At 47.9% G+C, this 27,868-nt stretch overlaps 1 protein-coding gene across 2 annotated transcripts; it reads left to right on the plus strand.

Annotated features, from left to right (window-relative positions):
* Nucleotides 1-4,543: 4,543 nt before the first annotated feature.
* FABP2 (fatty acid binding protein 2) lies at nt 4,544-27,399 on the plus strand. Of its 2 annotated transcripts, none has more exons than XM_076055280.1 (5): nt 4,544-4,655; nt 16,514-16,587; nt 18,235-18,407; nt 25,181-25,288; nt 27,151-27,399. In XM_076055280.1, exons 2-5 carry the CDS (start codon nt 16,521-16,523, stop codon nt 27,199-27,201), a joined length of 399 nt encoding a protein of 132 aa, XP_075911395.1. In that variant the 5' UTR covers nt 4,544-4,655; nt 16,514-16,520; the 3' UTR covers nt 27,202-27,399. The 2 variants fall into 2 exon arrangements, with proteins under 2 accessions (XP_075911395.1, XP_075911394.1); XM_076055279.1 differs by lacking the exon at nt 4,544-4,655 and adding an exon at nt 13,286-13,415.
* The last annotated feature ends 469 nt before the right edge of the window (nt 27,400-27,868 follow it).

Genomic DNA, 27,868 nt, shown 5'->3' on the forward strand with positions numbered 1-27,868 from the left:
AGAGACACAGAGCGACACAGAGAGACACAGAGACACACAGAGAGACACAGAGAGACACACAGAGACACAGTCAGACAGAGACACAGAGAGACACAGAGACAGAGAGAGACACACAGAGACACAGAGAGACACAGACAGAGAGAGACACAGAGAGACACAGAGACACAGTGAGACAGAGACACAGAGACACAGAGAGACAGAGAGACACAGAGAGACACAGAGACACAGTGAGACACAGAGACACACACAGAGACACACAGAGACAGAGACACAGAGACACAGAGACACAAAGACACAGTGAGACACACAGAGACACACAGAGAGACAGAGACACAGAGACACAGTGAGACAGAGACACACAGAGACACAGAGACACACAGAGACACAGAGACACAGTGAGACAGAGACACAGAGAGACACAGAAACACACAGAGACACACAGAGAGACACAGAGACACACAGACACACAGAGACACACAGACACACAGAGACACACAGAGACACAGAGAGACACACACAGACACACACAGACACACAGAGAGACACACAGAGAGACAGTGAGACAGAGACACACAGAGAGACACAGAGAGACACAGAGACAGAGGTAGAGTCTTCGTTATTTCGCTGAAGTCGCTTCCATTAAAAAATAAAATAAAATAATAATTTAAATTTAAAGTAAAAACTCTTTGACGTTTCCATCACAACCTTCAACCGAAAGCTCTAAACGTAGCAGTTTGTTATTTTAAACTTGTTTTTAATTATTCACTTAAACGGCTGAGGTTATTAGTTTAATTAATTTAAAATATTTGCCGCAAAATTTTTTCAATTTTAAATATCTGATGCCCGTTTTTTTTATCGTCACTTCTAAACTTTCATCAATTTATCCCACGCGACTTTATCGTAAGCGGAGGGCAGAGTCCACGAGGAGTTGTTCGCTTTGGGGGTTCAAAGGTTGAAGATAGCTGAGGTCCATAGGTCTCTGTGTGGTAGTGGTGAGTCTATGGGTCTCTGTGTGAGTCCATAGGTCTCTGTGTAGTGGTGAGTCTATAGGTCTCTGTGTGGTGAGTCTGTGGGTCTCTGTGTGAGTCTATAGGTCTCTGTGTAGTAGTGGTGAGTCCATAGGTCTCTGTGTGGTGGTGGGTTAGTCTATGGGTCTCTGTGTGAGTCTATGGGTCTCTGTGTGGTAGTGGTGAGTCTATAGGTCACTGTGTGGTAGTGGTGAGTCTATGGGTCTCTGTGTGAGTCTGTGGGTCATGTGTGAGTCTATGGATCTCTGTGTGGTAGTGGTGAGTCTATGGGTCTCTGTGTGAGTCTGTGGGTCTCTGTGTGGTAGTGGTGAGTCTAGGGGTCTCTGTGTGAGTCTGTGGGTGTCTGTGTGAGTCTATAGGTCTCTGTGTGAGTCTATGGGTCTCTGTGTGGTAGTGGTGAGTCTATGGGTCTCTGTGTGAGTCTGTGGGTGTCTGTGTGAGTCTATAGGTCTCTGTGTGAGTCTATGGGTCTCTGTGTAGTAGTGGTGAGTCTATGGGTCTCTGTGTGAGTCTATGGGTCTCTGTGTAGTGGTGGTGAGTCTATGGGTCTCTGTGTGAGTCTATGGGTCTCTGTGTGGTAGTGGTGAGTCTATGGGTCTCTGTGTGAGTCCATAGGTCTCTGTGTGGTAGTGGTGAGTCTGTGGGTCTCTGTGTGAGTCTATGGGTCTCTGTGTGAGTCTATAGGTCTCTGTGTAGTAGTGGTGAGTCCATAGGTCTCTGTGTGGTGGTGGTTAGTCTATGGGTCTCTGTGTGAGTCTATGGGTCTCTGTGTGAGTCTATGGGTCTCTGTGTGGTAGTGGTGAGTCTATGGGTCTCTGTGTGAGTCTATGGGTCTCTGTGTGGTAGTGGTGAGTCGATGGGTCTCTGTGTGAGTCTGTGGGTCTCTGTGTGAGTCTGTGGGTCTCTGTGTGAGTCTATGGGTCTCTGTGTGAGTCTATGGGTCTCTGTGTGAGTCCATAGGTCTCTGTGTGGTAGTGGTGAGTCCATAGGTCTCTGTGTGGTGGTGAGTCTATAGGTCTCTGTGTAGTAGTGGTGAGTCTATGGGTCTCTGTGTAGTAGTGGTGAGTCTATGGGTCTCTGTGTGGTGGTGGTGAGTCTAGGGGTCTCTGTGTGAGTCTATGGGTCTCTGTGTGAGTCTGTGGGTCTCTGTGTGAGTCTATTGGTCTCTGTGTGGTAGTGGTGAGTCTATGGGTCTCTGTGTGGTGGTGGTGAGTCTGTGGGTCTCTGTGTGAGTCTATGGGTCTCTGTGTGAGTCTAGGGGCCTCTGTGTAGTGGTGGTGAGTCTATGGGTCTCTGTGTGAGTCTATGGGTCTCTGTGTGAGTCTAGGGGTCTCTGTGTAGTGGTGGTGAGTCTATGGGTCTCTGTGTGAGTCTATGGGTCTCTGTGTGAGTCTATGGGTCTCTGTGTGGTAGTGGTGAGTCTATGGGTCTCTGTGTGAGTCTATGGGTCTCTGTGTGGTAGTGGTGAGTCTATGGGTCTCTTTGTGAGTCTGTGGGTCTCTGTTTGAGTCTATGGGTCTCTATGTGAGTCTATAGGTCTCTGTGTGGCGGTGGTGAGTCTATGGGTCTCTGTGTGAGTCTATGGGTCTCTGTGTAGTGGTGGTGAGTCTATGGGTCTCTGTGTGAGTCTATGGGTTTCTGTGTGGTAGTGGTGAGTCTATAGGTCTCTGTTTCGTGGTGAGTCTATGGGTCTCTGTGTAGTGGTGAGTCATAGACTATGGGTCTCTGTGTAGTGGTGAGTCATAGACTCACCACTACACAGAGACCCATAGACTCACCACGACACAGAGACCCATAGACACCCACCAACTCAACCACTCACTCACCCACTCCTCCACCCACTCACCCACTCACCCACCCACTCACCCACTCACCCACCCACTCACCCACTCACTCAATCACCCAACCACCCACCCACTCACCCACTCACCCACCCATTCACTCACTCACCCAATCAATCAATCACTCACCCACTCACCCACCCACTCACTCACCCACTCACTCACTCACTCACCCACTCACTCACTCAATCATCCACTCACTCACTCACCCACTCACTCACTCACTCACCCACTCACTCACTCACCCACTCATTCACCCACTCACTCACTCACCCACTCACCCACTCACTCACTCACCCACTCACTCACTCACTCACCCACTCACTCACTCACTCACCCACTCATTCACCCACTCACTCACTCACCCACTCACCCACTCACTCACTCACCCACTCACTCACTCACTCACCCACTCACTCACCCACCGACGTACTCACTCACTCACCCACCCACTTACCCACTCACTCACCCACTCACTCACCCACTCACCCACCCACTCACTCACCCACTCACCCACTCACTCACTCACCCACTCACTCACCCACTCACTCACTCACTCACCGACTCACTCACTCACTCACACACCCCCCTACTCACTCACTCACCCACTCACTCACCCACCCACTTACCCACTCACTCACCCACTCACTCACCCACTCACCCACTCACCCACCCACTCACCCACTCACTCACTCACCCACTCACTCACTCACCCACTCACTCACCCACTCACTCACTCACCCACTCACCCACTCACTCACTCACCCACTCACTCACTCACTCACCCACTCACTCACCCACTCACCCACTCACTCACCCACTCACTCACCCACTCAAACACCCACTCACCGACTCACTCACTCACCCACTCACTCACTCACCCACTCACCCACTCACTCACCCACCCACTTACCCACTCACTGACCCACTCACTCACCCACTCACTCACCCACTCACCCACTCATTCACTCACCCACTCACTCACCCACTCACTCACTCACCCACTCACTTACCCACTCACCCACTCACCCACCCACTCACCCACCCACTCACCCACCCACTCACTCACCCACTCACCCACCCACCCACTCATTCACTCACCCACTCACTCACCCACTCACTCACTCACCCACTCACTTACCCACTCACCCACTCACCCACCCACTCACCCACCCACTCACCCACCCACTCACTCACCCACCCACCCACTCACCCACCCACCCACTCACCCACTCACTCACTCACCCACTCACTCACCCACTCACTCACTCACCCACTCACTCACTCAATCACTCACCCACCCACTCACTCACCCACCCACTCACTCACCCACTCACTCACTCACCCACCCACCCACTCACCCACCCACTCACTCACCCACCCACTCACTCACCCACCCACTCACCCACCCACTCACCCACTCACCCACTCACCCACCCACTCACCCACCCACTCACCCACTCACCCACTCACCCACCCACTCACTCACCCACTGAAACCATCCATTGGCTTAATCCCAGCCGGTGTTAGAGTCTGGACGTGGATCTTAAAGTACACAAACAGAACTTTCTTCCGTATCTCTCTAAGATTACGATAATGGCACAGCTATTGGGTCCAACAAAGATAACATTTATCCTTCCATTATCTTTCACTATCTCCATCTATCTCCCCGTAGGGAGGAGTGGTTGTGTGTGTGTATATATAGCGAGTGTGTGAGTGGGTGAGTTGGTGAGAGTGAGTGAGTGAGTGGTTCATCAGGCTGACAGAGAGTTTGACTACAATCACGGTGAGTATGTGGATGGGTGAGTGAGTGAGTGGGTGAGTGAGTGAGTGGGTGAGTGAGTGGGTGAGTGGGTGAGTGAGTGGGTGAGTGAGTGGGCGAGTGAGTGGGTGGGTTGGTGATTGGGTGAGTGAGTAAGTGGGTGAGTGAGTGAGTGGGTGAGTGAGTGAGTGTGTGGGTGGGTGAGTGAGTGAGTGGGTGAGTGAGTTGGTGAGTGAGTGAGTTGGTGAGTGAGTGAGTGGGCGAGTGTGTGAGTGGGTGAGTTGGTGAGAGTGAGTGAGTGAGTGGTTCATCAGGCTGACAGAGAGTTTGACTACACTCACGGTGAGTATGTGGATGGGTGAGTGAGTGGGTGAGTGGGTGAGTGAGTGGGTGAGTGAGTGAGTGGGTGAGTGGGCGAGTGAGTGGGTGGGTTGGTGATTGGGTGAGTGAGTAAGTGGGTGAGTGAGTGAGTGGGTGAGTGAGTGGGCGAGTGTGTGAGTGGGTGAGTTGATGAGAGTGAGTGAGTGAGTGGGTGAGTGAGTGAGTTGGTGAGTGAGTGAGTGGGTGAGTGTGTGAGTGGGTGAGTTGGTGAGAGTGAGTGAGTGAGTGGTTCATCAGGCTGACAGAGAGTTTGACTACACTCACGGTGAGTATGTAGATGGGTGAGTGGGTGAGTGGGTGAGTGAGTGGGTGAGTGGGTGAGTGAGTGGGTGAGTGGGTGGGTGGGTGAGTGAGTGAGTGGGTGAGTGGGTGAGTGGGTGGGTGAGTGGGTGAGTGGGTGGGTGGGTGAGTGAGTGGGTGGGTGGGTGAGTGAGTGAGTGGGTGAGTGTGTGAGTGGGTGAGTTGGTGAGTGAGTGAGTGGGTGAGTGAGTGAGTGGGTGAGTGAGTAAGTGGGTGAGTTGGTGAGAGTGAGTGAGTGAGTGGTTCATCAGGCTGACAGAGAGTTTGACTACACTCACGGTGAGTATGTAGATGGGTGAGTGGGTGAGTGGGTGAGTGAGTGGGTGAGTGGGTGAGTGAGTGGGTGAGTGGGTGGGTGAGTGAGTGTGTGGGTAAGTGAGTGGGTGAGTGAGTGAGTGGGCGAGTGAGTGGGTGGGTTGGTGATTGGGTGAGTGAGTAAGTGGGTGAGTGAGTGAGTGGGTGAGTGAGTGAGTGTGTGGGTGGGTGAGTGAGTGAGTGGGTGAGTGAGTGAGTGAGTTGGTGAGTGAGTGAGTGGGCGAGTGTGTGAGTGGGTGAGTTGGTGAGTGAGTGAGTTGGTGAGTGAGTGAGTGGGTGAGTGAGTGAGTGAGTGGTTGAGTGAGTGAGTGAGTGGGTGGGTGAGTGGGTGAGTGAGTGAGTTGGTGAGTGAGTGAGTTGGTGAGTGAGTGAGTGGGCGAGTGTGTGAGTGGGTGAGTTGGTGAGAGTGAGTGAGTGAGTGGTTCATCAGGCTGACAGGGAGTTTGACTACACTCACGGTGAGTATGTGGATGGGTGAGTGAGTGGGTGAGTGAGTGGGTGAGTGAGTGAGTGGGTGAGTGGGTGAGTGAGTGAGTGTGTGGGTGGGTGAGTGAGTGGGTGAGTGGGTGAGTGAGTGGGTGAGTGGGTGAGTGAGTGAGTGGGTGAGTGAGTTGGTGAGTGGGTGAGTGGGTGAGTGGGTGAGTGAGTGAGTGGGTGGGTGGGTGGGTGAGTGAGTGAGTGGGTGAGTGGGTGGGTGGGTGAGTGGGTGAGTGAGTGAGTGGGTGAGTGGGTGAGTGAGTGAGTGGGTGGTTGAGTGAGTGGGTGAGTGGGTTAGAGAGTGAGTTGGTGAGTGAGTGAGTGGGTGAGTGAGTGAGTGGGTGAGTGAGTGAGTTGGTGAGTGAGTGAGTGGGTGAGTGAGTGAGTGGGTGAGTGAGTGAGTGGGTAAGTGAGTGGGTGAGTGAGTGAGTGGGCGAGTGAGTGGGTGGGTTGGTGATTGGGTGAGTGAGTAAATGGGTGAGTGAGTGAGTGGGTGAGTGAGTGAGTGGGTGAGTGAGTGAGTGAGTGGGCGAGTGAGTGGGTGGGTTGGTGATTGGGTGAGTAAGTGGGTGAGTTAGTGAGTGGGTGAGTGAGTGTGTGGGTGGGTGAGTGAGTGAGTGGGTGAGTGGGTGAATGAGTGAGTGGGTGAGTGAGTGAGTGGGCGAGTGAGTGGGTGGGTTGGTGATTGGGTGAGTGAGTGGGTGAGTGAGTGAGTGAGTGGGTGAATGAGTGAGTGTGTGGGTGGGTGAGTGAGTGAGTGGGTGAGTGGGTGAGTGAGTGAGTTGGTGAGTGAGTGAGTGGGTGAGTGTGTGAGTGGGTGAGTTGGTGAGAGTGAGTGAGTGAGTGGTTCATCAGGCTGACAGAGAGTTTGACTACACTCACGGTGAGTATGTGGATGGGTGAGTGAGTGGGTGAGTGAGTGAGTGGGTGAGTGAGTGAGTGGGTGAGTGGGTGGGTGGGTGAGTGGGTGAGTGAGTGAGTGGGTGAGTGGGTGAGTGAGTGAGTGGGTGGTTGAGTGAGTGGGTGAGTGGGTTAGAGAGTGAGTTGGTGAGTGAGTGAGTGAATGGGTGAGTGAGTGGGTGAGTGGGTGAGTGAGTGAGTGAGTGGGTGGGTGAGTGAGTGAGTTGTTGAGTGAGTGAGTGGGTGAGTGAGTGAGTGGGTGAGTGAGTGAGTGGGTGAGTGAGTGGGTGAGTGAGTGAGTGGGCGAGTGAGTGGGTGGGTTGGTGATTGGGTGAGTGAGTGAGTGGGTGAGTGAGTGAGTGGGTGGTTGAGTGAGTGGGTGAGTGGGTTAGAGAGTGAGTTGGTGAGTGAGTGAGTGAGTGGGTGAGTGAGTGAGTGGGTGAGTGAGTGAGTTGGTGAGTGAGTGAGTGGGTGAGTGAGTGAGTGGGTGAGTGAGTGAGTGGGTAAATGAGTGGGTGAGTGAGTGAGTGGGCGAGTGAGTGGGTGGGTTGGTGATTGGGTGAGTGAGTAAGTGGGTGAGTGAGTGAGTGGGTGAGTGAGTGGGTGAGTGAGTGAGTGTGTGGGTGGGTGAGTGAGTGAGTGGGTGAGTGAGTGAGTGAGTTGGTGAGTGAATGAGTGGGTGAGTGAGTGGGTGAGTGAGTTGGTGAGTGAGTGAGTGGGTGAGTGAGTGAGTGAGTGGGTGAGTGAGTGAGTGGGTGAGTTGGTGAGAGTGAGTGAGTGATTGGTTCATCAGGCTGACAGAGAGTTTGACTACACTCACGGTGAGTATGTGGATGGGTGAGTGAGTGGGTGAGTGAGTGGGTGAGTGAGTGAGTGGGTGAGTGAGTGAGTGGGTGAGTGGTTGAGTGAGTGGGTGAGTGGGTTAGAGAGTGAGTTGGTGAGTGAGTGAGTGGGTGAGTGAGTGGGTGAGTGAGTTGGTGAATGAGTGAGTGGGTGAGTGAGTGAGTGAGTGGGTGAGTGAGTGAGTGAGTGTATGGGTGGGTGAGTTGGTGAATGAGTGAGTGGGTGAGTGAGTGAGTTGGTGAGTGAGTGAGTGAGTGTATGGGTGGGTGAGTAAGTGAGTGGGTGAGTGAGTGAGTTGGTGAGTGAGTGAGTTGGTGAGTGAGTGGGTGAGTGAGTGAGTGGGTGAGTGGGTGAGTGAGTGAGTGGGTGAGTGGGTTAGAGAGTGAGTTGGTGAGTGATTGAGTGAGTGGGTGAGTGAGTGAGTGGGTGAGTGAGTGAGTGGGTGGGTGAGTGAGTGAGTTGTTGAGTGAGTGAGTGGGTGAGTGAGTGAGTGAGTGGGTGAGTGAGTGAGTGGGTGAGTGAGTGGGTGAGTGAGTGAGTGGGCGAGTGAGTGGGTGGGTTGGTGATTGGGTGAGTGAGTGAGTGGGTGAGTGAGTGAGTGGGTGGTTGAGTGAGTGGGTGAGTGGGTTAGAGAGTGAGTTGGTGAGTGAGTGAGTGAGTGGGTGAGTGAGTGAGTGGGTGAGTGAGTGAGTTGGTGAGTGAGTGAGTGGGTGAGTGAGTGAGTGGGTGAGTGAGTGAGTGGGTAAATGAGTGGGTGAGTGAGTGAGTGGGCGAGTGAGTGGGTGGGTTGGTGATTGGGTGAGTGAGTAAGTGGGTGAGTGAGTGAGTGGGTGAGTGAGTGGGTGAGTGAGTGAGTGTGTGGGTGGGTGAGTGAGTGAGTGGGTGAGTGAGTGAGTGAGTTGGTGAGTGAATGAGTGGGTGAGTGAGTGGGTGAGTGAGTTGGTGAGTGAGTGAGTGGGTGAGTGAGTGAGTGAGTGGGTGAGTGAGTGAGTGGGTGAGTTGGTGAGAGTGAGTGAGTGAGTGGTTCATCAGGCTGACAGAGAGTTTGACTACACTCACGGTGAGTATGTGGATGGGTGAGTGAGTGGGTGAGTGAGTGGGTGAGTGAGTGAGTGGGTGAGTGAGTGAGTGGGTGAGTGGTTGAGTGAGTGGGTGAGTGGGTTAGAGAGTGAGTTGGTGAGTGAGTGAGTGGGTGAGTGAGTGGGTGAGTGAGTTGGTGAATGAGTGAGTGGGTGAGTGAGTGAGTGAGTGGGTGAGTGAGTGAGTGGGCGAGTGAGTGGGTGGGTTGGTGATTGGGTGAGTGAGTGAGTGAGTGGGTGAGTGAGTGAGTGAGTGTATGGGTGGGTGAGTTGGTGAATGAGTGAGTGGGTGAGTGAGTGAGTTGGTGAGTGAGTGAGTGAGTGTATGGGTGGGTGAGTGAGTGAGTGGGTGAGTGAGTGAGTTGGTGAGTGAGTGAGTTGGTGAGTGAGTGGGTGAGTGAGTGAGTGGGTGAGTGGGTGAGTGAGTGAGTGGGTGAGTGGGTTAGAGAGTGAGTTGGTGAGTGATTGAGTGAGTGGGTGAGTGAGTGAGTGGGTGAGTGAGTGAGTTGGTGAGTGAGTGAGTGGGTGAGTGAGTGAGTGGGTGAGTGAGTGAGTGGGTAAGTGAGTGGGTGAGTGAGTGAGTGGGCAAGTGAGTGGGTGGGTTGGTGATTGGGTGAGTGAGTGAGTGAGTGGTGGGAGGTGGGTGGGTGGTGAGTGAGTGAGTGGGTAAGTGAGTGGGTGAGTGAGTGAGTGGGCAAGTGAGTGGGTGGGTTGGTGATTGGGTGAGTGAGTGAGTGAGTGGGTGAGTGAGTGAGTGGGTGAGTGAGTGAGTGGGTAAGTGAGTGGGTGAGTGGTGAGTGGGCAAGTGAGTGGGTGGGTTGGTGAGTAGGTGAGTGGGTGAGTGAGTGAGTGGGTGAGTGAGTGGTGAGTGAGTGAGTGAGTGGGTGAGTGAGTTGGTGAGTGAGTGAGTGGGTGAGTGAGTGAGTGGGTGAGTAAGTGAGTGAGTGGGTGAGTGGGTGAGTGAGTGAGTTGGTGAGTGAGTGAGTGAGTGGGTGAGTGAGTGAGTGGGTGAGTGCGTGAGTGTGTGGGTGGGTGAGTGAGTGAGTGGGTGAGTGAGTGAGTTGGTGAGTGAGTGAGTTGGTGAGTGAGTGGGTGAGTGAGTGAGTTGGTGAGTGAGTGAGTGGGTGAGTGAGTGAGTGGGTGAGTGGGTGAGTGAGTGAGTGGGTGAGTGAGTGAGTGGGTGAGTGAGTGGGAGGGCGAGTGAGTGGGTGGGTTGGTGATTGGGTGAGTGAGTGGGTGGGTGAGTGATTGAGTGAGTGGGTGAGTGAGTGAGTGGGTGAGTTGGTGAGGTGAGTGAGTGAGTGGGTGGATGGGTGTGTGGGAGAGTGAGTGGGTGAGTGAGTGAGTGGGCGAGTGAGTGGGTGAGTGGGTGAGTGAGTGAGTGAGTGGGTGAGTGAGTGAGTAAGTGGGTGAGTGGGTGAGTGACTGAGTGGGTGAGTGAGTGGGTGAGTGAGTAAGTGGGTGAGTGGGTGAGTGAGTGAGTGGGTGGTGGGTGAGTGAGTGTGTGGAGTGGTGGTGAGTGAGTGAGTGAGTGGGTGAGTGAGTGGGGTGAATGAGTGAGTGGGTGGGTGGGTGAGTGAGTGAGTGAGTGGGTGGGTGAGTGAGTGAGTGGATGAGTGAGTGAGTGAGAGTGATGCGTGAGTGTGTGGGGGGTGAGTGAGTGGGTGGGTGAGTGGGTGAGTGAGTGAGTGGGTGGGTGAGTGGGTGTGTGAGTGAGTGAGTGAATGAGTGGGTGAGTGAGTGAATGAGTGGGTGAGTGAGTGGGTGGGTGGGTGGTTGGGTGGGTGGGTGGGTGAGTGGGTGAGTGAGTGGGTGGGTGGGTGAGTGAGTGGGTGAGTGTGTGAGTGAGTGGGTAAGTGAGTGAGTGAGTGGGTGAATGGGTGAGTGATTGGGTGAGTGAGTGAGTGGGTGGGTTGGTGAGTGGGTGAGTTGGTGGGTGAGTGGGTGAGTGAGTGAGTGAGTGGGTGAGTTGGTGGGTGAGTGGGTGAGTGAGTGAGTGGGTGAGTGAGTGAGTGGGTGAGTGAGTGAGTGAGGTGAGTGGGTGAGTGAGTGGGTGAGTGAGTGAGTGGGTGAGTGAGTGGGTGGGTTGGTGAATGCGTGAGTGAGTGACTGGGTGAGTGAGTGGGTGAGTGAGTGAGTGGGTGAGTGAGTGAGTGGGTGAGTGAGTGAGTGAGTGGGTGAGTGAGTGAGTGGGTGAGTGGGTGAGTGAGTGGGTGAGTGAGCGAGTGAGTGAGCGAGCGAGTGAGTGAGTGAGTGGGTGAGTGAGTGGTGAGTGAGTGGTGAGTGAGTGGTGAGTGAGTGGTGAGTGGGTGAGCGAGTGACTGAGTGGGTGAGTGAGTGAGTGGTGAGTGGTGAGTGAGTGGTGAGTGAGTGGTGAGTGAGTGAGTGGTGAGTGAGTGGTGAGTGGTGAGTGAGTGGGTGTGTGAGTGGTGAGTGAGTGAGTGGGTGAGTGGTGAGTGAGTGAGTGGTGAGTGAGTGGTGAGTGAGTGGTGTGTGAGTGAGGTGAGTGAGTGAGTGAGTGGTGAGTGAGTGGGTGAGTGAGTGAGTGAGTGGGTGAGTGAGTGGGTGGGTGAGTGGGTGAGTGAGTGAGTGGGTGAGTGGGTGAGTGAATGAGTGGGTGGTTGAGTGAGTGGGTGAGTGGGTTAGAGAGTGAGTTGGTGAGTGAGTGAGTGAATGGGTGAGTGAGTGGGTGAGTGGGTGAGTGAGTGAGTGGGTGGGTGAGTGAGTGAGTTGTTGAGTGAGTGAGTGAGTGGGTGAGTGAGTGAGTGAGTGGGTGAGTGAGTGAGTGGGTGAGTGAGTGGGTGAGTGAGTGAGTGGGCGAGTGAGTGGGTGGGTTGGTGATTGGGTGAGTGAGTGAGTGGGTGAGTGAGTGAGTGGGTGGTTGAGTGAGTGGGTGAGTGGGTTAGAGAGTGAGTTGGTGAGTGAGTGAGTGGGTGAGTGAGTGAGTGGGTGAGTGAGTGAGTTGGTGAGTGAGTGAGTGGGTGAGTGAGTGAGTGGGTGAGTGAGTGAGTGGGTAAATGAGTGGGTGAGTGAGTGAGTGGGCGAGTGAGTGGGTGGGTTGGTGATTGGGTGAGTGAGTAAGTGGGTGAGTGAGTGAGTGGGTGAGTGAGTGGGTGAGTGAGTGAGTGTGTGGGTGGGTGAGTGAGTGAGTGGGTGAGTGAGTGAGTGAGTTGGTGAGTGAATGAGTGGGTGAGTGAGTGGGTGAGTGAGTTGGTGAGTGAGTGAGTGGGTGAGTGAGTGAGTGAGTGGGTGAGTGAGTGAGTGGGTGAGTTGGTGAGAGTGAGTGAGTGAGTGGTTCATCAGGCTGACAGAGAGTTTGACTACACTCACGGTGAGTATGTGGATGGGTGAGTGAGTGGGTGAGTGAGTGGGTGAGTGAGTGAGTGGGTGAGTGAGTGAGTGGGTGAGTGGTTGAGTGAGTGGGTGAGTGGGTTAGAGAGTGAGTTGGTGAGTGAGTGAGTGAGTGGGTGAGTGAGTGGGTGAGTGAGTTGGTGAATGAGTGAGTGGGTGAGTGAGTGAGTGAGTGGGTGAGTGAGTGAGTGGGCGAGTGAGTGGGTGGGTTGGTGATTGGGTGAGTGAGTGAGTGAGTGGGTGAGTGAGTGAGTGAGTGTATGGGTGGGTGAGTTGGTGAATGAGTGAGTGGGTGAGTGAGTGAGTTGGTGAGTGAGTGAGTGAGTGTATGGGTGGGTGAGTAAGTGAGTGGGTGAGTGAGTGAGTTGGTGAGTGAGTGAGTTGGTGAGTGAGTGGGTGAGTGAGTGAGTGGGTGAGTGGGTGAGTGAGTGAGTGGGTGAGTGGGTTAGAGAGTGAGTTGGTGAGTGATTGAGTGAGTGGGTGAGTGAGTGAGTGGGTGATTGAGTGAGTGGGTGAGTGAGTGAGTTGTTGAGTGAGTGAGTGGGTGAGTGAGTGAGTGAGTGGGTGAGTGAGTGAGTGGGTGAGTGAGTGGGTGAGTGAGTGAGTGGGCGAGTGAGTGGGTGGGTTGGTGATTGGGTGAGTGAGTGAGTGGGTGAGTGAGTGAGTGGGTGGTTGAGTGAGTGGGTGAGTGGGTTAGAGAGTGAGTTGGTGAGTGAGTGAGTGAGTGGGTGAGTGAGTGAGTGGGTGAGTGAGTGAGTTGGTGAGTGAGTGAGTGGGTGAGTGAGTGAGTGGGTGAGTGAGTGAGTGGGTAAATGAGTGGGTGAGTGAGTGAGTGGGCGAGTGAGTGGGTGGGTTGGTGATTGGGTGAGTGAGTAAGTGGGTGAGTGAGTGAGTGGGTGAGTGAGTGGGTGAGTGAGTGGGTGAGTGAGTGAGTGTGTGGGTGGGTGAGTGAGTGAGTGGGTGAGTGAGTGAGTGAGTTGGTGAGTGAATGAGTGGGTGAGTGAGTGGGTGAGTGAGTTGGTGAGTGAGTGAGTGGGTGAGTGAGTGAGTGAGTGGGTGAGTGAGTGAGTGGGTGAGTTGGTGAGAGTGAGTGAGTGAGTGGTTCATCAGGCTGACAGAGAGTTTGACTACACTCACGGTGAGTATGTGGATGGGTGAGTGAGTGGGTGAGTGAGTGGGTGAGTGAGTGAGTGGGTGAGTGAGTGAGTGGGTGAGTGGTTGAGTGAGTGGGTGAGTGGGTTAGAGAGTGAGTTGGTGAGTGAGTGAGTGAGTGGGTGAGTGAGTGGGTGAGTGAGTTGGTGAATGAGTGAGTGGGTGAGTGAGTGAGTGGGTGAGTGAGTGAGTGGGCGAGTGAGTGGGTGGGTTGGTGATTGGGTTAGTGAGTGAGTGAGTGGGTGAGTGAGTGAGTGAGTGTATGGGTGGGTGAGTTGGTGAATGAGTGAGTGGGTGAGTGAGTGAGTTGGTGAGTGAGTGAGTGAGTGTATGGGTGGGTGAGTGAGTGAGTGGGTGAGTGAGTGAGTTGGTGAGTGAGTGAGTTGGTGAGTGAGTGGGTGAGTGAGTGAGTGGGTGAGTGGGTGAGTGAGTGAGTGGGTGAGTGGGTTAGAGAGTGAGTTGGTGAGTGATTGAGTGAGTGGGTGAGTGAGTGAGTGGGTGAGTGAGTGAGTTGGTGAGTGAGTGAGTGGGTGAGTGAGTGAGTGGGTGAGTGAGTGAGTGGGTAAGTGAGTGGGTGAGTGAGTGAGTGGGCAAGTGAGTGGGTGGGTTGGTGATTGGGTGAGTGAGTAAGTGGGTGAGTGAGTGAGTGGGTGAGTGAGTGGGTGAGTGAGTGAGTGAGTGGGTGAGTGAGTTGGTGAGTGAGTGAGTGGGTGAGTGAGTGAGTGGGTGAGTAAGTGAGTGAGTGGGTGAGTGGGTGAGTGAGTGAGTTGGTGAGTGAGTGAGTGGGTGAGTGAGTGAGTGGGTGAGTGCGTGAGTGTGTGGGTGGGTGAGTGAGTGAGTGGGTGAGTGAGTGAGTTGGTGAGTGAGTGAGTTGGTGAGTGAGTGGGTGAGTGAGTGAGTTGGTGAGTGAGTGAGTGGGTGAGTGAGTGAGTGGGTGAGTGGGTGAGTGAGTGAGTGGGTGAGTGAGTGAGTGGGTGAGTGAGTGGGAGGGCGAGTGAGTGGGTGGGTTGGTGATTGGGTGAGTGAGTGGGTGGGTGAGTGATTGAGTGAGTGGGTGAGTGAGTGAGTGGGTGAGTTGGTGAGTGAGTGAGTGAGTGGGTGGATGGGTGTGTGGGAGAGTGAGTGGGTGAGTGAGTGAGTGAGTGGGCGAGTGAGTGAGTGAGTGGGTGAGTGAGTGAGTGGGTGAGTGAGTGAGTAAGTGGGTGAGTGGGTGAGTGACTGAGTGGGTGAGTGAGTGGGTGAGTGAGTGAGTAAGTGGGTGAGTGGGTGAGTGAGTGAGTGGGTGAGTGGGTGAGTGAGTGTGTGGGTGAGTGAGTGGGTGAGTGAGTGAGTGGGTGAGTGAGTGGGTGAATGAGTGAGTGGGTGGGTGGTTGAGTGAGTGAGTGAGTGGGTGGGTGAGTGAGTGAGTGGATGAGTGAGTGAGTGAGAGTGTGCGTGGGTGTGTGGGTGGGTGAGTGAGTGGGTGGGTGAGTGGGTGAGTGAGTGAGTGGGTGGGTGAGTGGGTGTGTGAGTGAGTGAGTGAATGAGTGGGTGAGTGAGTGAATGAGTGGGTGAGTGAGTGGGTGGGTGGGTGGTTGGGTGGGTGGGTGGGTGAGTGGGTGAGTGAGTGGGTGGGTGGGTGAGTGAGTGGGTGAGTGTGTGAGTGAGTGGGTAAGTGAGTGAGTGAGTGGGTGAATGAGTGAGTGAGTGGGTGAGTGAGTGAGTGAGTGGGTGGGTTAGTGAGTGGGTGAGTTGGTGGGTGAGTGGGTGAGTGAGTGAGTGAGTGGGTGAGTTGGTGGGTGAGTGGGTGAGTGAGTGAGTGGGTGAGTGAGTGAGTGGGTGAGTGAGTGAGTGAGTGGGTGAGTGGGTGAGTGAGTGGGTGAGTGAGTGAGTGGGTGAGTGAGTGGGTGAGTTGGTGAATGCGTGAGTGAGTGACTGGGTGAGTGAGTGGGTGAGTGAGTGAGTGGGTGAGTGAGTGAGTGGGTGAGTGAGTGAGTGAGTGGGTGAGTGAGTGAGTGGGTGAGTGAGTGATTAAGTGGGTGAGTGGGTGAATGGGTGAGTGAGTGGGTGAGTGGGTGAGTGAGTGGGTGAGTGAGTGGGTGAGTGAGTGAGTTGGTGGGTGGGTGAGGGAGTGAGTGAGTGGGTGTGTGAGTGGGTGAGTGGGTGAGTGGGTGAGTGAGTTGGTGGGTGAGTGAGTGAGTGGGTGAGTATGTGAGTGAGTGAATGAGTGGGTGAGTGAGTGGGTGGGTGGGTGGGTGGTTGGGTGGGTGGGTGGGTGAGTGGGTGAGTGAGTGGGTGGGTGGGTGAGTGAGTGGGTGAGTGAGTGAGTGGGTGGGTGAGTGTGTGAGTGGGTGTGTGAGTGAGTGGGTGAGTGAGTGAGTGAGTGGGTGAGTGAGTGAGTGGGTGAGTGAGTGGGTGGGTTGGTGAGTGGGTGAGTTGGTGGGTGAGTGGGTAAGTGAGTGAGTGAGTGGGTGAGTTGGTGGGTGAGTGGGTGAGTGAGTGAGTGGGTGAGTGAGTGAGTGGGTGAGTGAGTGAGTGAGTGGGTGAGTGGGTGAGTGAGTGGGTGAGTGAGTGAGTGCGTGAGTGAGTGGGTCGGTTGGTGAATGCGTGAGTGAGTGACTGGGTGAGTGAGTGGGTGAGTGAGTGAGTGGGTGGGTGAGTGAGTGAGTGAGTGGGTGAGTGAGTGAGTGAGTGGGTGAGTGAGTGAGTGAGTGGGTGAGTGAGTGAGTAAGTGGGTGAGTGGGTGAATGGGTGAGTGAGTGGGTGAGTGGGTGAGTGAGTGGGTGAGTGAGTGGGTGAGTGAGTGAGTTGGTGGGTGGGTGAGGGAGTGAGTGAGTGGGTGAGTGAGTGGGTGAGTGGGTGAGTGAGTGAGTGAGTTGGTGGGTGAGTGAGTGAGTGAGTGGGTGAGTGGGTGAGTGAGTGAGTGGGTGAGTGAGTGGGTGAGTGCGTGAGTGAGTGAGTGAGTTGGTGGGTTGGTGAGTGAGTGAGTTGGTGGGTGAGTGGGTGAGTGAGTGAGTGGGTGAGTGAGTGAGTTGGTGGGTGAGTGATTGAGTGGGTGAGTGGCTAAACGAGACACTCACCAACTCACTCTCTGTGTCTCACCAGTACCAAGATGGCTTTCTCTGGAACCTGGAAGGTGGAAAAGAATGAAAATTATGAAAAATTCCTAGAGGCGATGGGTGAGGGATTATAACTCACTCACTCACCCACTCACTCACTCACCAGCTCACTCACCCACTCACCCACTCACTCACTCACTCACCCACTCACTCTCTCACCCACTCACTCACCCACTCACCCACTCACTCACTCACCCACTCACTCACTCACCCACTCACCCACTCACCCACCCACCCACTCACCCACTCACTCACCCACTCACCCACTCACTCACCCACTCACTCACCCACCCACCCACTCACCCACTCACTCACCCACCCACTCACTCACCCACCCACTCACCCACTCACTCACCCACTCACTCACTCACCCACCCACTTTCTCTGTCTCTGTGTCTCTGTGTCTCTGTTTGTGTCTCTGTCTGTCTCTCTGTGTCTCTGTCTGTGTGTGTGTCTCTGTCTGTGTCTCTGTGTGTGTCTCTGTGTCTCTGTTTGTGTCTCTGAATGTGTCTCTGTGTCTCTGTGTGTGTCTCTGTGTGTGTCTCTGTCTCTGTGTCTCTGTGTGTGTCTCTGTGACTCTCTCTGTGTCTCTGTGTGTCTGTGTCTCTGTCTCTGTGTCTCTGTGTGTGTCTCTGTGTGTGTCTCTGTGTCTCTGGCTGTGTCTCTGTGTCTCTGTGTGTGTCTGTCTGTGTCTCTGTGTCTCTGTGTCTCTCTAGGTGTGAACGTAGTGAAACGTTCAGCAGCCACGGTGGACAATCTGTGTCTCTGTGTCTCTGTGTCTCTGTCTGTGTCTCTGTGTGTGTCTCTGTGTCTCTGTGTCTCTGTGTGTGTCTCTGTGTCTCTGTCTCACTCTCTGTGTCTCTGTCTGTGTGTGTGTCTGTGTCTCTGTCTCTGTGTCTCTGTCTGTGTGTCTGTCTATGTCTCTGTCTCTGTGTCTCTGTGTGTGTGTCTCTCTGTGTCTGTGTCTCACTCTCTGTGTCTGTCTGTGTGTGTCTCTGTGTCTCTGTGTGTGTCTCTGTGTGTGTCTCTGTGTGTGTCTCTGTGTGTGTCTCTGTGTGTGTGTGTGTGTCTCTGTGTGTCTCTCTGTGTGTCTCTGTGTGTGTCTCTGTGTGTGTCTCTGTGTGTGTCTGTCTCTGTGTGTGTCTGTCTCTGTGTGTGTCTCTGTGTCTCTGTGTGTCTGTGTGTGTCTGTGTCTCTGTCTGTGTGTCTCTGTGTCTCTCTGTGTCTCTGTGTCTCTGTGTGTGTCTCTGTCTCACTCTGTGTCTCTGTGTCTCTGTGTCTCTGTGTGTCTCTGTCTCACTCTCTGTGTCTGTGTGTCTCTGTGTCTCTCTGTGTGTCTCTGTGTGTGTCTCTGTGTCTCTGTCTGTGTCTCTCTAGGTGTGAACGTAGTGAAACGTTCAGCAGCCACGGTGGACAATCTGTGTCTCTGTGTCTCTGTGTCTCTTTATGTCTCTGTCTGTGTCTCTGTGTCTCTGTCTCACTCTGTGTCTCTGTCTGTGTGTCTCTGTGTCTCTGTGTGTGTCTCTGTGTCTCTGTCTGTGTGTCTCTCTAGGTGTGAACGTAGTGAAACGTTCAGCAGCCACGGTGGACAATCTGTGTCTCTGTGTCTCTGTGTCTCTGTCTGTGTCTCTGTGTGTGTCTCTGTCTCACTATCTGTGTCTCTGTCTGTCTCACTCTGTGTCTCTGTCTGTGTGTCTCTGTCTGTAGGCGTGAACGTAGTGAAACGTGCTGCAGCCACGGTGGACAATCTGTGTCTCACCATCACCCAGGAGGGAGACTCCTTCACAGTAAAGGAGTCAAGTCTCATCCGCTCCACGGAATTCGCCTTCAGCCTTGGGGTGGCCTTCGATGCCAATCTCGCGGATGGCTCTGATGTCAACGTGAGAACACAGAGACACACAGAGTTAGAGACACACAGAGTTATAGTTACATAGTTAAAGTTGTATAGAGTTCTAGTTTTATAGAGTTATGGCTCTGATGTCAACGTGAGAACACAGAGACACACAGAGTTAGAGTTGTATAGAGTTATAGTTACATAGTTAAAGTTGTATAGAGTTATGGTTTTATAGAGTTATAGTTTTATAGAGTTATAGTTTTATAGAGTTATAGTTTTATAGTTATAGTTTTATAGAGTTATGGCTCTGATGTCAACGTGAGAACACAGAGACACACAGAGTTAGAGTTGTATAGAGTTCTAGTTTTATAGAGTTATAGTTTTATAGTTATAGTTTTATAGAGTTATGGCTCTGATGTCAACGTGAGAACACAGAGACACACAGAGTTAAAGTTACATAGAGTTATAGTTTTATAGAGTTATAGTTTTATAGTTATAGTTTTATAGAGTTATGGCTCTGATGTCAACGTGAGAACACAGAGACACACAGAGTTAGAGTTTTATAGAGTTATAGTTACATAGTTAGAGTTGTATAGAGTTATAGAGTTATAATTGTATAGAGTTATAGTTACATAGAGTCATAGAGTTATGGTTTTATAGAGTTATAGTTTTATAGAGTTATAGTTTTATAGTTATAGTTTTATAGTTATAGTTTTATAGAGTTCTAGTTTTATAGAGTTCTAGTTTTATAGTTATAGATACATAGAGTTATAGTTTTATAGAGTTATAGTTTTATAGTTATAGTTTTATAGAGTTATGGCTCTGATGTCAACGTGAGAACACAGAGACACACAGAGTTAGAGTTTTATAGAGTTATAGTTACATAGTTAGAGTTGTATAGAGTTATAGAGTTATAATTGTATAGAGTTATAGTTACATAGAGTCATAGAGTTATGGTTTTATAGAGTTATAGTTTTATAGAGTTATAGTTTTATAGTTATAGTTTTATAGAGTTATGGCTCTGATGTCAACGTGAGAATAGAACCACAGAGTTAAAGTTTTACAGAGTTATAGTTTTATAGAGTTATAGTTTTATAGAGTTATAGTTTTATAGTTATAGTTTTATAGAGTTATGGCTCTGATGTCAACGTGAGAACACAGAGACACACAGAGTTAGAGTTGTATAGAGTTATAGTTACATATAGTTATAGTTTTATAGATACACAGAGTTATAGTTACATAGTTACATAGTTATAGTTTTATAGAGTTAGAGTTGTATAGAGTTATAGTTTTATAGTTATAGTTTTATAGAGTTATGGCTCTGATGTCAACGTGAGAACACAGAGACACACAGAGTTAGAGACACACAGAGTTAGAGTTGTATAGAGTTATAGTTTTATAGAGTTATAGTTTTATAGTTATAGTTTTATAGAGTTATGGCTCTGATGTCAACGTGAGAATAGAACCACAGAGACACAGAGTTAGAGTTGTATAGAGTTATAGTTACATAGTTAAAGTTGTATAGTTATAGTTTTATAGAGTTATGGCTCTGATGTCAACGTGAGAATAGAACCACGGAGTTAAAGTTTTACAGAGTTATAGTTACATAGAGTTATAGTTTTATAGTTATAGTTTTATAGAGTTATGGCTCTGATGTCAACGTGAGAATAGAACCACAGAGACACAGAGTTAGAGTTGTATAGAGTTATAGTTACATAGTTAAAGTTGTATAGTTATAGTTTCATAGTTATAGTTTTATAGAGTTATAGTTTTATAGAGTGATGGCTCTGATGTCAACGTGAGAACACAGAGACACACAGAGTTATAGTTACATAGAGTTATAGTTTTATAGTTTTATAGAGTTATAGTTTTATAGAGTTATAGTTACGTAGTTAAAGTTTTATAGAGTTATAGTTTTATAGAGTTATAGTTTTATAGTTATAGTTTTATAGAGTTATGGCTCTGATGTCAACGTGAGAACACAGAGACACACAGAGTTAGAGTTGTATAGAGTTATAGTTTTATAGAGTTATAGAGTTAAAGATTTATAGAGTTATAGAGTTATGGCTCTGATGTCAACGTGAGAACACAGAGACACACAGAGTTAGAGTTTTATAGAGTTATAGTTTTATAGAGTTATAGTTTTATAGAGTTATAGTTTTATAGAGTTATAGTTTTATAGAGTTATAGTTTTATAGAGTTATAGTTTTATAGAGTTATAGTTTTATAGAGTTATAGTTTTATAGAGTTATAGTTTTATAGTTATAGTTTTATAGTTATAGTTTTATAGAGTTATGGTTTTATAGAGTTATAGTTTTATAGAGTTATAGTTTTATAGTTATAGTTTGATAGAGTTATCGCTCTGATGTCAACGTGAGAATAGAACCAGAGACACACAGAGTTAAAGTTTTACAGAGTTATAGTTTTATAGAGTTTTAGTTTTATAGTTATAGTTTTATAGAGTTATCGCTCTGATGTCAACGTGAGAACACAGAGACACACAGAGTTAAAGTTACATAGAGTTATAGTTTTATAGTTTTATAGAGTTAAAGATTTATAGAGTTATAGTTTTATAGAGTTATAGTTTTATAGTTGTAGTTTTATAGAGTTATAGTTTTATAGTTATAGTTTTATAGAGTTATGGCTCTGATGTCAACGTGAGAACACAGAGACACAGAGTTAGAGACACACAGAGTTATAGTTACATAGTTAAAGTTGTATAGAGTTATAGTTACATAGTCATAGTTTTATAGATTTATAGTTGTATAGTTATAGTTTCATAGTTAAAGTTGTATAGAGTTATAGTTTTATAGTTATAGTTTTATAGAGTTATGGCTCTGATGTCAACGTGAGAATAGAACCACAGAGTTAAAGTTTTACAGAGTTATAGTTACATATAGTTATAGTTTTATAGATACACAGAGTTATAGTTGCATAGTTATAGTTTTATAGAGTTATGGTTTTATAGTTATAGTTTTATAGTTATAGTTGTATAGAGTTATAGTTTTATAGAGTTCTAGTTTTATAGTTATAGTTTTATAGTTATAGTTGTATAGAGTTATAGTTTTATAGAGTTGTAGTTTTATAGAGTTATGGCTCTGATGTCAACGTGAGAATAGAACCACAGAGACACAGAGTTAAAGTTTTACAGAGTTATAGTTACATAGAGTTATAGTTTTATAGTTATAGTTTTATAGTTATAGTTTTATAGTTACATAGAGTCATAGTTTTATAGAGTTCTAGTTGTATAGAGTTATAGTTTTATAGAGTTATAGTTTTATAGTGATAGTTTTATAGAGTTATAGTTTTATAGTGATAGTTTTATAGAGTCATAGTTTTATAGAGTTATCGCTCTGATGTCAACGTGAGAACACAGAGACACACAGAGTTAAAGTTGCATAGAGTTATAGTTTTATAGTTAAAGTTTTATAGAGTTATAGTTTTATAGTTATGGTTTTATAGAGTTATAGTTTTATAGTGATAGTTTTATAGAGTTATAGTTTTATAGTTATAGTTTTATAGAGTTATAGTTTTATAGAGTTATCGCTCTGATGTCAACGTGAGAACACAGAGACACACAGAGTTAAAGTTGCATAGAGTTATAGTTTTATAGTTAAAGTTTTATAGAGTTATAGTTTTATAGTTATGGTTTTATAGAGTTATAGTTTTATAGAGTTATAGTTTTATAGTTATAGTTTTATAGTTATAGTTTTATAGAGTTATAGTTTTATAGAGTTATAGTTTTATAGTTATAGTTTTATAGTTATAGTTTTATAGAGTTATAGTTTTACAGAGTTATAGTTTTATAGAGTTCTAGTTTTATAGAGTTATAGTTTTATAGTTATAGTTTTATAGAGTTATAGTTTTATAGAGTTATAGTTTTATAGTTATAGTTTTATAGTTATAGTTTTATAGAGTTCTAGTTTTATAGAGTTCTAGTTTTATAGTTATAGTTTTATAGAGTTATAGTTTTATAGAGTTCTAGTTTTATAGTTATAGTTTTATAGTTATAGTTTTATAGAGTTATAGTTTTATAGTTATAGTTTTATAGTTATAGTTTTATAGAGTTATAGTTTTATAGAGTTCTAGTTTTATAGTTATAGTTTTATAGTTATAGTTTTATAGAGTTATAGTTTTACAGAGTTATAGTTGTATAGTTATAGTTTTATAGAGTTATAGTTGTATAGAGTTATAGTTACATAGTCATAGTTTTATAGTTACATAGAGTTATAGTTTTATAGAGTTATAGTTTTATAGATACACAGAGTTATAGTTACATAGAGTCATAGAGTTATAGTTGTATAGAGTTATAGTTTTATATATACACAGAGTTAGAGTTACATAGAGTTATAGTTTTATAGTTACACAGAGTTATAGTTACATAGTTATAGTTTTATAGCTACATAGAGTTATAGTTACATAGTTATAGTTTTATAGTTACATAGAGTTATAGTAACATAGTTATAGTTTTATAGTTACATAGAGTTATAGTTGTATAGTTTTATAGTTACATAGTTATAGTTTTATAGACACATAGAGTTATAATTACATAGTTAAAGTTGTATAGAGTTATAATTACATAGTTAAAGTTGTATAGAGTTATAGTTTTATAGAGTTATAATTACATAGTTAAAGTTTTATAGATACACAGAGTTATAGATACATAGAGTCATATAGTTATAGTTACCTAGATTTATAGTTACATAGTTATAATTACATAGTTAAAGTTGTATAGAGTCATAGTTTTATAGAGTTATAGTTTTATAGAGTTATAGTTACACAGAGTTATAGTTGCATAGTCATAGTTTTATAGTTTTATAGATACATAGAGTTATAGTTACATAGAGTTATAGTTACATAGTCATAGTTGTATAGTTATAGTTACATAGAGTTATAATCATATAGTTAAAGTTGTATAGAGTTATAGTTTTATAGATACACAGAGTTATAGTTACATAGTTATAGTTTTATAGTTACATAGAGTTATAGTTACATAGAGTTATAGTTTATAAAGTTAAAGTTTTATAGAGTTATAGTTACATAGAGTTATAGTTTATAGAGTTATAGTTACATAGAGTTTTAGTTTTATAGAGCTATAATTACGTAGAGTTATAGTTTATAGAGTTATAGTTACATAGTTATAGTTTTGCAGAGTTATAGTTACATAGAGTTATAGTTTTATAGAGTTATAGTTTTATAGAGTTAGAGTTTCATAGAGTTATAGTTAAATAGCGTTATAGTTTTATAGAGTTATAGTTACATAGAGTTATAGTTTTATAGAGTTATAGTTTTTATAGAGTTAGAGTTTCATAGAATTATAGTTACATAGAGTTATAGTTTTATAGAGTTAAAGTTTTATAGAGTTATAGTTTTATAGAGTTATAGTTTATAGAGTTATAGTTACATAGTTATAGTTTTACGGAGTTATAGTTTTATAGAGTTAGAGTTTCATAGAGTTATAGTTAAATAGAGTTATAGTTTTATAGAGTTATAGTTAAATAGAGTTATAGTTTTATAGAGTTATAGTTACATAGAGTTTTAGTTTTATAGAGCTATAGTTACGTAGAGTTATAGTTTATAGAGTTATAGTTACATAGTTATAGTTTTACAGAGTTATAGTTACATAGAGTTATAGTTTTATAGAGTTAGTTTCATAGAGTTATAGTTAAATAGAGTTATAGTTTTATAGGGTTAAAGTTCTATAGAGTTATAGTTACATAAAGTTATAGTTTTATAGAGTTAAAGTTTTATAGAGCTATAGTTACATAGAGTTATAGTTTATAGAGTTTTAGTTACATAGTTATAGTTTTACAGAGTTATAGTTACGTAGAGTTATAGTTTATAGAGTTATAGTTACATAGTTATAGTTTTACAGAGTTATAGTTACATAGAGTTATAGTTTAACAGAGTTATGGATGTATGTAGACAGAGATCATTTTCATTCAACCTCGGGGTGGTGTTTATCTCAGTCAGTCAACCCATGGCACCTGCAGGGTCTACCCCCTGACCTCCTGCCAATTCACGTGATAGCCTCAAGGTGCACCTAGTCTGGCACAAGCATTGTGGTGACATCACCGCCACTTAGTGGCGAATGGCTGTTGTTGTTGTTGTGAGTGAGTGAGTGTATGAGTGAGTGGGTGGGTGAGTGGCTGGGTGAGTTGGTGAGTAAGTGAATGGGTGAGTTAGTGAGTGGGTGAGTGAATGGGTGAGTGTGTGGGTGGGTGAGTGAGTGAATGGGTGGGTGAGTGAGTGGGTGAGTGGATGGGTGGGTGAGTGAATGGGTGAGTGAGTTATTGGGTGAGTGAGTTATTGGGTGAGTGGATGGGTGGGTGAGTGAGTGGGTGGGTGGGTGAGTGAGTGAGTGGGTGGGTGGGTGAGTGAGTGAGTGGCTGAGTGAGTGAGTGGCTGAGTGAGTGGCTGAGTGAGTGAGTGGTTGAGTGAGTGAATGGCTGAGTGGGTGGGTGAGTGAGTGGGTAAGTGGGTGGGTGAGTGGGTGAGTGGGTGGGTGAGTGAGTGGGTGAGTGGGTGGGTGAGTGAGTGAGTGGCTGAGTGAGTGGCTGAGTGAGTGAGTGACTGAGTGAGTGAATGGGTGAGTGAGTGGGTGAGTGAGTGAATGGGTGGGTGAGTGACTGAGTGAGTGAATGGCTGAGTGAGTGAGTCGGTGAGTGAATGGGTGAGTGAGTGGCTGAGTGGCTGAGTGAGTGAGTGGCTGAGTGAGTGAGTGGGTGGTTGAGTGGGTGAGTGAGTGAGTGGGTGAGTGAGTGAATGGGTGGGTGATTAACTGATTATATAATCTGCCCCTCTCTGCCTCTCACCCAGGGATCGTGGACTCTGGAGGGCAATAAACTGGTGGGGAAATTCGCTCGCAAGGACAACGGGAAGATCATCACTACGACTCGCGAGATCATAGATGGGAAACTCGTGCAGGTGAGAGGCCTTGACGCACTTCCACCACTCATTCACTCAGCCTCTCACTCACTCAGCCTCTCACTCACCCACTCATTCACTCAACCTCTCACTCACTCAGAATCTCACTCACCCACTCATTCACTCAGCCACTCACTCAGCCTCTCACTCAGTCAATCACTCACTCACTCAGCCACTCACTCATTCACTCACTCACTCAGCCACTCACTCACTCACCAACTCACTCACTCACCCATTCACTCACTCACTCAGTCACTCACTCACTCAGTCACTCACTCACTCACCCACCCATTCACTTACTCACTCAGTCACTCAGCCATTCACTCACTCAGCTACTCACCCACCCATTCACTCACTCAGTCACTCACTCAATCACTCACTCAGCCACTCACTCACTCAGTCACTCACTCAGTCACTGACTCACTCAGTCACTCACTCAGCCACTCACTCATTCAGCCACTCACTCACTCAACCACTCACTCAGCTACTCACTCACTCAGCTACTCACTCACTCAGCCACTCACTCACTCAGCTACTCACTCACTCACTCAGTCACTCAGTCACTCACTCAGCTACTCACTCAGCCACTCACTTACTTAGTCACTCACACAGCCACTCACTCATTCAGCCACTCACTCACTCAACCACTCACTCAGCTACTCACTCACTCAGCTACTCACTCACTCAGCCACTCACTCACTCAGCTACTCACTCACTCACTCAGTCACTCAGTCACTCACTCAGCTACTCACTCAGCCACTCACTTACTTAGTCACTCACACAGCCACTCACTCACTCAGCCACTCACTCACTCAGTCACCCAGTCACTCACTCAGTCACTCACTCAGCCACTCACTCACTCAGCCACTCACTCACTCAGACAGTCACTCATTCAGTCACTCACTCACTCAGACAGTCACTCAGTCACTCACTCAGCCACTCACTCAGCCACTCACTCACTCAGCCACTCACTCAGCCACTCAGTCACTCAGCCACTCACTCAGCCATTCACTCAATCAGCCACTCACTCACTCAGTCACTCACTCAGCCACTCACTCAGCCACTCACTCAGCCACTCACCCACCCACTCACTCAGACATTCACTCACTCAGCCATTCACTCACTCAGCCACTCACTCACTCACTCAGCCATTCACTCACTCAGCCACTCACTCACTCAGCCACTCACTCAGCCATTCACTCACTCAGTCACTCACTCAGCCACTCACTCAGCCACTCACTCACTCACCCACTCACTCACTCAGTCACTCACTCAGCCACTCACTCACTCAGTCACTTACTCACTCAGCCACTCACTCACTCAGCCACTCACTCAGTCACTCACTCACTCAGTCACTCACTCACTCAGTCACTCACTCACTCAGTCACTCACTCACTCAGTCACTCACTCAGCCACTCACTCAGCCACTCACCCACCCACTCACTCACTCAGCCACTCACTCACTCAGCCACTCACTCAGTCACTCACTCAGCCACTCACCCACCCACTCACTCACTCAGCCACTCACTCAGCCACTCACTCAGTCACTCACTCAGCCACTCACTCAGCCACTCACTCACTCAGTCACTTACTCACTCAGTAACTCACTCACTCAGCCACTCACTCACTCAGCCACTCACTCACTCAGTCACTCACTCAGCCACTCACTCACTCAGCCACTCACTCACTCAGTCACTTACTCACTCAGTCACTCACTCACTCAGTCACTCACTCACTCAGTCAGTCACTCACTCAGCCACTCACTCACTCAGTCACTCACTCAGCCACTCACTTGTATTATAGACTGTACGTATAGACTGTACTATGGGCTGTATTAATCACCTCTGTCTGCGTGGCTCTAGACGATGACCTTTGAGGGAGTGGAGGGGAAGCGAATTTTCAAGAAGCAGTGAGAGTGAGACAGAAGAAATTCTCACTCGCTCGCTCCACGCGGACAGACGCCTGTGTTTCTCTCCTAATCACCACCACCACCACTCATTCCTCACCACCACCATCACTCATTCCTCACCACCACTCATTCCTCACCACCACCCATTCCTCACCATCGTTGACTCAGCATCACCTCAATAAACTTATCTTGCTGAGATCAATCCTGGAGTGACTGAGTGAGTGGCTGAGTGAGTGACTGAGTGAGTGAGTGACTGAGTGAGTAGCTGAGTGAGTGACTAAGTGAGTGACTGAGTGAGTGAGTGACTGACTGAGTGAGTGGCTGAGTGAGTGAGTGGCTGAGTGAGTGACTGAGTGAATGAGTGCCTGAGTGAGTGGCTGAGTGAGTGAGTGGCTGAGTGAGTGAATGACTGAGTGAGTGGCTGAGTGAGTGAGTGGCTGAGTGAGTGAGTGGCTGAGTGAGTGAATGAGTGACTGAGTGAGTGACGGAGTGAGTGACTGAGTGAGTGAGTGACTGAGTGAGTGGCTGAGTGAGTGGCTGAGTGAGTGACTGAGTGAATGAGTGCCTGAGTGAGTGACTGAGTGAGTGACTGAGTGAGTGGCTGAGTGAGTGAGTGGCTGAGTGAGTGACTGAGAGAATGAGTGACTGAGTGAGTGACTGAGTGAGTGAGT

The sequence above is a fragment of the Petromyzon marinus genome, chromosome 71 (assembly GCF_048934315.1).
Source record: "Petromyzon marinus isolate PM22_M1 ecotype Great Lakes invasive population chromosome 71, UKy_Petmar_22M1.pri1.0, whole genome shotgun sequence".
NCBI lineage: Eukaryota > Metazoa > Chordata > Hyperoartia > Petromyzontiformes > Petromyzontidae > Petromyzon > Petromyzon marinus.

Excerpts from the sequence above, each read along its gene's own strand:
- FABP2 (XM_076055280.1), top strand. The coding sequence starts at position 16,521 with ATGGCTTTCTCTGGAACCTGGAAGGTGGAAAAGAATGAAAATTATGAA. Across the intron at positions 16,588-18,234 it reads AAAATTCCTAGAGGCGATGG|GCGTGAACGTAGTGAAACGT; the intron begins GTGAGGGATTAT and ends CTCTGTCTGTAG. Across the intron at positions 25,289-27,150 it reads TAGATGGGAAACTCGTGCAG|ACGATGACCTTTGAGGGAGT; the intron begins GTGAGAGGCCTT and ends GCGTGGCTCTAG.